The sequence below is a fragment of the Lipotes vexillifer genome, unplaced genomic scaffold (genome assembly GCF_000442215.2).
Source record: "Lipotes vexillifer unplaced genomic scaffold, Lipotes_vexillifer_v1.1 scaffold324, whole genome shotgun sequence".
NCBI lineage: Eukaryota > Metazoa > Chordata > Mammalia > Artiodactyla > Lipotidae > Lipotes > Lipotes vexillifer.
This window is the reverse complement of record NW_006791816.1, coordinates 50,611-59,369: the sequence shown is the minus strand read 5'-3', so window position 1 is coordinate 59,369 and position 8,759 is coordinate 50,611. Positions and strand designations below refer to the sequence as shown.

The 8,759-nt window shown below is 43.3% G+C and overlaps 1 protein-coding gene across 1 annotated transcript in view; it reads left to right on the top strand.

Annotated features, from left to right (window-relative positions):
* Positions 1–3,119: 3,119 nt before the first annotated feature.
* SNX6 (sorting nexin 6) overlaps positions 3,120–8,759 on the top strand; it is a 55,288-nt gene continuing 49,648 nt past the window's right edge. Inside the window, exons 1-2 of the mRNA XM_007464809.1 lie at positions 3,120–3,139; positions 3,293–3,340. Coding sequence (XP_007464871.1) covers positions 3,134–3,139; positions 3,293–3,340 — 54 coding nt within the window. The 5' untranslated portion in view covers positions 3,120–3,133. The remainder of the gene's footprint in view (positions 3,140–3,292; positions 3,341–8,759) is intronic.

The following is an 8,759-nucleotide window of genomic DNA, read 5'->3' as shown; positions in this document are numbered from 1 at the left end:
TTCTTTGATCAGGACATGATAAAAGGAATTAGTTTTCTTCTCCATCTAATTAAATAATTATTGTTTCATGTTTTTGAAGTTTTTCTTCCAAAAAAAAAAAACTTGACTTTTGTTTGACAAATATGTTCAACATCAATCCAATTTTTGATTTCCAAAATTTTAAAGTAACTCATTCATTATTCTCTAAAATTTTACTCTTCTTTAAAATCTTCCAATGCATGTCTTTCGAAGTACACTATTGGGAAACTATTCACTATTACAACATTTTACTTTCCTATAGCTAAATCTATGAAGTAATCAAACTGTGATTCAACATAATTTGCTCATGAAATTTATATAAAGTAGGTAATTTCATAGAAATCTATCAAACAAGATGAAAAATTGATTATTTGGTTAAAAGTATTAGAGAAGTGGTTTAGCTTTAATATCTTCTTGATTTATTTTACAAGTAGTAGAAAAATCAGTTATGTGAGCTTATCTTAATTTCTTTTCCTTTCATATTCCTTAACTTCTATAACTGGCTTTTTGATAGTTGTTAGTATCAGTTACTGATTACTCCTTTTTATCATTCACACAATATATTTCGAGACCTTTGCTCAGGAAGGAAGGCTCAGATATTAATGAGCAACTTTATTATTTCAAGGTTGGGTTCTCTGCTCCTGTGAGTTTTCAGCTATTGATTTTAGCTACAGTAATTACTATATGTCTTTGTTTTTCAGAACTAGTGATATTAAAGTTTTGGCATTTGAGAATTTTAATGTTTCTGTACAATGTTCCTGGACTTGGTTTAAATGTTGAAATTTAAAACACTTGGTTAATGATCAGAAACATTTGACTTTGTCCTATGTGGCACTTCTTGATCTTTGTGCACAAGGACACACCTGACCCTTGTACCAGTTGTGTACAAATCCCACTCACTAACTGTAGTTCTGCTCTTCTGTCTCCATCTAGGAAGTGTAACCTTATAGGCATTATCTTCAAACAAAAAACAAATTATTGGGAAATACTGGCACCTTTTATCAGCAACAAGTTACTGGAACATTCCTCCTGACACTTCATGACACTACACGGACACCACATGATGCTTCATGACTCCCAGTGAAAAACATTACTCTAGTAGTTACTACAATGCACTGGGAAATAAGAAACAAAAGACCAAAAAAAAGTCATCCCCCTCATGTCGGAGAATAACCCTTGTTGGCGCAATAACTTAACCTCTCCATGCCTAAGTTCTCCCTACACACAAAATGAAAGTTACAAGTTCTCATGAAAATGTCTGGAAGTTTAACATTATTATTTTGGGGGAATTCCCTGGCAGCCCAATGGTTAGGACTCCACGCTTTCACTGCAGAGGGCGCAGGTTCAATCCCTGGCTGGGGAACTAAGATCCTGCAAGCCGTGCAGCATGGCCGAACCCCCCCAAAAAACAACAGCAAAAAACCCATTACTGCTTTGAGAGCTTCAATTCAATAAGATAGGATGGGAGGGCCTGGCAAAATAGGGAATCAACTGTGGAGGGCCTGGAATCACAGGCCGCAGAGTTGGACCTTCACATAAGGGAGACTTGGGAAGATTACTGAACAGGGTAGTAGCATAATCATCAATACCTGTGTCTTAGGAGGAAAACTGGCAGCAGTGTATAGAATGGTGAGAGAGAGATGGAACTAAGAAAAGTTATGAGAGTATTGCAGAGGGCCAGACCAGGGTGGGGGGGAGATAAATTAAGAGTTTGGGATTAACATATATGCAATACTATATATAGAATAGATAAACAAGGACCTACTGTATAGCACAGGGAACTATATTCAGTATCTTGTAGTAACCTATAATGGAAAAGAATCTGAAAAAGAATATATATATACATGTATATATATATAAAACTTAATCACTTTGCTGTACACCTGAAACTAATACAACATTGTAAATTAACTCTACTTCAGCTTTTTTTAATGGTTTTTAAGAAACGGGCCAGACAAGAGATGCTGAGGGTAATTGCTGTGGAAGGGGGTTAGGAGGAGGAATGAGACCAGTTTAAAAGGTAATGGCGGGCTTCCCTGGCGGCGCAGTGGTTGAGAGTCCGCCTGCCGATGCAGGGGACACGGGGTCGTGCCCCGGTCTGGGAAAATCCCACATGCCGCGGAGCGGCTGGGCCCGTGAGCCATGGCCACAGAGCCTGCGCATCCGGAGCCTGTGCTCCGCAACGGAAGAGGCCACAACAGTGAGAGACACGCGAACTGCAAAAAAAAAAAAAAAAAAGAGGTAATGGCACATGATAAATTACAGATGTAATAGGATTTGGTTACTAAATGGTGTAACGAGTGAGGGAGAGGAAGGAAGGACTTGAATGGGACTTAGGTTTCTGGCCTGAACATCTGAAGATACTGATGCCATTAACTGAATGGGAGTACAGGATTGCTTGTTTGTGCGTGTGTGTAATAGAAAAAGTGGGGCAGGGGGTAAGGAATGATTTTTGTCTTGTCTCAAGTGCCTGTGGACACCCGTGTGGTGCTCTACAACTGGACAGTTAGAGTATGCCTGGGGACATTTCTTGGTATAAAGAAAAGGAATACTCTTGTAATGTGAACAGCTCATTTACATAGTGCTCAACCATTAGCGCCCCAAACCCTGAGATAGTTATTGCCTCACTAGCAGTAAAAGCTTGATTACAGCCCCTAACTGATGACGGTGTAAAGGGCCTGGGTTCCCACAACTTCTACGGGCAAAATATTAATTGTGATTAATTATCGTGTGGCACTATACAAAGACTAGATGATTTACTGTGGCTTCCGGAGGGCGCTTGCTTGGTTTTTCGCCGCAGCCCTCAGAGAACGGGAACTGGACAGCTCCCCAGGTGGCCTTCGGCCCTTCTGGGATCAGAGCCGCCCAGCAGCGAGCTGTCTCCAGACACGTGAGCCTGGGCCTTCGGGCCCACTCGGCCAAGGGTGCTTCGACCTTGGGCGGAGGGCACTTCCTTCCTTCTTCCGCGCTCTCGGACCCCGGCCCCGTCGGGTCGGGCGGGGCGGGGCTGCTCCGAGGCCCCGCCGCCGGCCCCGCCCCGCTTGCCGGCCGCCGCCGGCTCTCTCCGGCCCGTGGTGCGGTGCGCGCCTGCGCTAGCCCTCGCCTCGGAGCAGCCATGATGGTGGGTGTCCGCGGCGCCGAGCCCCGGGCGCGCGGTGGGGGCGGCGGGCGCGGGGCGGGTGCGGGGGCCGCGCCGGCCTGACACTAATGTCTCTCCTTGTGTCCCCCCCACTCCATCCTTTCCCCGGCGCGCCGGGCCCCGCCGACCTCGCAGGAAGGCCTGGACGACGGCCCCGACTTCCTCTCGGAGGAGGACCGCGGAGTAAGTTCTGCCTCCTTTTGGCTAGCGGGACCCTCCCTCCCCCGCCTTGGTCCAGGGGTGTGGTACGGGAGGGGGGTGTCTCCGGCCGCGCGGCACCCCCTCCCCGCCGGCCTCCTTTCGATTTCCTCGCCTCAGCGCGCCCCGCCCTCCTGCAGCCCTTCCTCCCTTGGGGCCGTTCGGTTCTGATTTCCCGGGGACCCGCGGCCGCTCTTGGACCCCGCCGCGGCTCCGACTCTTCGGTGGACCTCCTTCCCCGCCCGGTCCGGGTGCAGGTGGGGAAGTGGAGGTGGAGGCCGGAGCTGGACACCCGCCGCCACCAAGTTGGGGGCTATGAAAACCCATTGTCAGACCTTCCTGCCGGCACCTTCAGTTTCCCCTTGGGGACCTCTCGAACCCGCCCTCGCCCACCCTTCTTTCCCTCTAAAACATTATAGTACGGGCTTGTTCTAAATTACCCTTTTGCACGGGATTTTACAGTCGCCGAATCTAAACTGTTCTCCAGTATCCTACCGGATTTTGTAAAGTGCTGGTAGTCCACAGTACCTTTACTTTTCCTAATGTCCAAAGAAATACATCTTTTGCAGAGATCCCTTGGTGGTGATTTGAGGCAATGCATTTCAGTTCAGAAAGGGCCTTCAAGGCTGTGATTCCTCCCTCCCACGCTCTACCCCCATTTACCTTGGCCGAAGGGTAGTAATCTGTATAGTGCCTTGTACAAGTGAGCACTTGAAAAATACTGATACATGATGATTGCAGCTCAGCAACGTTCCATGGTTCCTTCACATTTAACAGTTTGCACTTTAGTTTTCCATTTTGCTTTTACTTATTTATCTTAGACAATGTGAGAGACACGTCATTTAGTCGATTTTGGGCAGGTGATAAAATATTCTTATAGGATGTTATTCCTGTTTTTTTTAAATAAGAGATAAGGTAGTTAGTATTAACTGATGACCTTTATAAAGCTTTAAAATGGTAAGAAAGGTGCAGAAGGTGCTGCATATTTTTATAAACGATGAACTAATAAATTCCTCAGTTTACAGAAAAGCATCATTTACAATTACTAGTTAGCATGAAAGCATCATGTAGGATTTCTGGTTATTTCTTAAAATTTTAGGTTCTAATGAATTTTAAGACAAAGTGCATGTGTATGAATGTGTATATATGTATCTTCTGGGGTAGGTGAATCATAGTAATAGTCATCTGGGCACTATGTTAGCACTGTATAAGCATTGTTTCATTATATCCTCTTATCATCCTTGTGAAACTTTTAGTATCCCCCGTTTACAGATGAGAAATCTGAACCTCAGAGAAACTAAGTAAGTAGTCTGAAGTCACACAGCCAGTGAGTGAGAGAGGTGGACTTTAAACCATGTTGCAGACATCAAAGCCAGTGCACATATTTCTCAAAGTCGCCTTGAAACACTTGCATCAGAATCACCTGGGGTGTTTGAAAAACTAAAGTCAAAAGTTTCTGAGCCCACCCTCTAGTAAATCAATCTCTTGAGGTAGGGAGGACAGATAAGTACTTTGTTAACAAGCAAGAAGACTCCATTGTACACTGAAGTCTGATTATGGCTGCACAAAGTTATCCTGCTCTTTCCTCATTTCAGGAACAGAAATTTCAGGCCTGTTTAAATTTCCTTATATTGTGTTTGTCCTGATAGAAATAGATGGCCATAAATAGATTAGATCTTTTAGGCATTGCACTTTTAGTTTAGATTGTCTTGTTCAGCCTTTTAAGAAAGTCTTGATAGAGAAAAAGCATGCAGTACATATTTGATACAAATTGTAGGGGGGACATCACAGATTCAAAAATAATAATGCAAGCCTTTCATTCAAAGCAGTAAGTAAGCAAAATTAAAGATAGCATTTTTAAATACATTTTTAAGCAGCCTTAAATTTTCATTATGATATTTGGAACAGAAGAGAGTCTTACAGCCTTAAGAATATACTGTTTTGTAAGAAACTTAAAAAGCAAACTTCAAGAATACACAATATTGAAAATTATTGGCCACTTTTTGATCTCTTCGGTTACACCTCTGCATAGTAGGGTATTTTTTTCTTTCCCAAAGGAAGGACAGTAACATATTATTTAGTAAACAAATGAGCCCTTTGAACTGGACACATTTTGCTCTGATGTGCTTGTTAAATAGAGCAGTACATGCCAGCATGATGGCGTAATTCTCTTAGCATTTGATTTGAATTCTAAATAATATGTTTATTGTTTTCAGAATTACTTCAGGTGGAGGAAGTGCACCTCTCCTGGACTCCTAGCCTTGCTCCTCCCTCTTATTCCTTATCTTCATTAATGTCATCATTTCCAGTCCTTCATGCAATGAAGCTTCTGAATCATAACCTTCATCCCCATACCAGAACAGTCACTGAGGCCAGATAATTTCACCTCAGAAATGTTGTTAGCCCATCTTTCATTTATATGGCCGCAGTTAAGTTCCCTGTATCTCTTGCCTGGACTGTAGCAGTATCTGTCATTGGTCTATCTCCAGGTTCTCTACTTTCCAGTCCAGACTGCACATGACTGGTAGTTACCTAACTGAAATGATTAGATCATATGGCACCAATAGTCACAAGGACTTACGGGGACCCAGTTCTTTTTGCAGTAAGGTCCAAACTCCTTATGCTAGCATTGAACACTTCATCACCCTTCCTGGCTGACTTCATTTCTCAAGATGCCCCTGCCCCATACACACACACACACACACACACACACACACACACACACACACAATAGGCATATTCTAGTCTACTTGTCATTGCCCAACCACTTCTGCACTTGAATGTCTGCTTTATGTATGCTTCTCAGTGTTGTGGAGTGTTTTTTTTTTCCCCTCACCTTTTTTTTCACATGAAATTTGACTTACCTTTTAAGACTTGGCCCAGATGTTTGCATTTTCTTTTGTACCTACTCAGCATTTAGCTTGAACATATTCCACATTTATTGATAGCTATTTCCAATAAAAACGTGACATAGATTTGGTTGGCAAAGGATAAGATGAATGTTGGCAGAGGAAGAAGAGAAAGTTCCTGCCCTGGGGCCATGGCAGTGTAGTGAGGAGCTTACCTGTGAAGTGCCGTGTGAGTACGAAGGAGAATGAAGACATAATGGTAACTACACACTGATGTTTGCTGCATACTAGGGACTTTCCACACATCAACTCAATTCTCAAATCCCTGTGAAGTAACTGCTACTATTATTCCTACTTTGGAAAGGAAAAGTGAGGTTCAGAGAAATTAAATAACTTGCCCTGGTTCATACAGCCAGTATGAGCTGTATTCAAACTCAGGGAGTCTAGCTATAGGTACTGGGCTGTTAACCACTGTGCTGTTGCCTACAGGAGCTAAGCCTTAAATGTTGATTGTGTAGGCTCCCAGGGATGGGGAAGGCTTGCCAGCAGAGAGGATAACGTGTAGGTAGGTCATTAGGTTCCACCTGGAGCACTTTTTCTTACTGGAAGCAGGAGTAGATATGGGTAATACAGATAAAGTGCATAATGTGGGAAGTCCTGAGGGGTCACCAGCTAGGAAGGACATATGCCCAGATGAAAATAGCGTTGTAGATGACTCCGATGTGGAAGGTGGATTGCTTCTTCCTTGCAGAAAGCAGAGAAACCTGTTACCAGGCTTTTGCGGCAGTCCAGATGAGAAATGTTAAAGGTAGAACTAAGGCAGTGGAAGAAGGGATGAAGGAGGGGACATAGCAGAGAGATGTTCAGGAGATAGAATGCACAGGGCATAGTGGCTGAATAAATACACGTGCTAGACAGAGGAGAAGGAGATGAGGAATATACGAGAGAATAGCAGAGTTAGAAGGTAGTTAATAAGTTTGGTTTTCAGATATGTTGGATTTGAAATGCCTGTCAAGTGTCTAATCCCTTCCGTGCCAAACTAGAAAGTAAGATCTGAAAGGGTGAAGATTGTGTCCTTTCATTGCTCTATCGCAAGCACATCTGACAGTGGTTGGCACGTTGAAGGCACTCAGTTGTTTAATAAGTAAATATATCCAGGTGGATATGTCTAGTTAGTAACTTGAAATTATGATTGGGAACTTAGAATAAGAGGTGTGAGTTGAAGGTATAAATTTCAGAGTTATTAGTCAAGAATGGCTGAGTTTGCCAACGCTAGATAGTACCCAGTGGGAAACAGCATTCACAGGCCAAGGAGAAGAAATGGACTAACTGATGGGGCTGAGATGAGTGGGGAGAAAATGAAAAGAGTCCCCAGAAGTTGAGAGAGTTTTAAGGACATGGTCAGAATGATCATTGAGGCAAAATACCAAAGAGAGATCAAGAAGCCTGCAAAGTATTGGATTTGGAAATTAGGTCCTCACTGTGTGGAAGTGTTGTGGGACCAGGGCTAACTTGACTAGAAGAGCAGTGTACAAGCAGGTTCTAGAGCAAACAGGAAGATTACCTGCTCAGGTAGCCGGAGAGCTCTGCTCTCCATGGGACACCACTCCTTCTGAGAAGGCAGAGGAGATGGTGAGTACAGATCTATTTATAGAAAGGCTTATTGATGGGTCTGAGGGAAAACAGCTGCTAGTGTTTATTTCTTGGGGATGTGGGAGACAGGGTCACTTGTTGAGCATAGGGGTGGAAATAGTAGTTGAGATAGTAAAGCTTTGGAGTGGTTGCTCAGGGAATCAGAAGAGGAGCTGAGCAGATCGGCCCTGGACTGTTGAATGGTTTTAAGAGTCTAATGCAGTTGGGAGAGCAATAATTTGTAGTGGACAAGCACAGACAGTTTTGACTTTTCTCTAGCCACACTCAGCTCAAAAAAGCAAAGAAAGTTGATGATTGAATTGATCCTACATGTGGGAATTTGCAAGCCAAGTACAGTGAAAGAGCAATGGGAGTTGACAAGACCAGCAAGAAAGGCATTGGAGTGACATCATGCAACTCTAGTAATGTTTTGTTATTTCTAGTATGATGGGTGGAAGGGAATCTAGTTTCCGGAAAGTATATGTATAATCAACCATTGATTTGACTGCTGAGTATACAGAGTATCATGATGGAAATAATATATTACAGGACTTCCAAAATCATAACTGGTTGTAAATCAACTACTTCAATAAACATTTTTTAAAAATCATAACTGGACTAGGAGTAAAATAGATTTAAATTTTGGCCTGAGTTAGTGAACTTAACAGAATTTCTGTCTGCCTCATGGGGTTTTTCACTGATTATACTGTAATTCCCTAGGAATAATTTCTTAGCCCTGTTACGGTTCGCGCCATTCTTTCAGGGCTGCAGTGAGCCAGAGGAATAGGGCCTCGGGGGCCACTGTAAGGATTAGGCTTTTTTCTCTAAGTGGGAACCCCTTAGGTTTTGAGCAGAGGAGTGATTTCTAGTTCAGTGGGATGGTTCCAGTGGCCCTATAAGGAGTATAGATTGAAGAGGGAAAG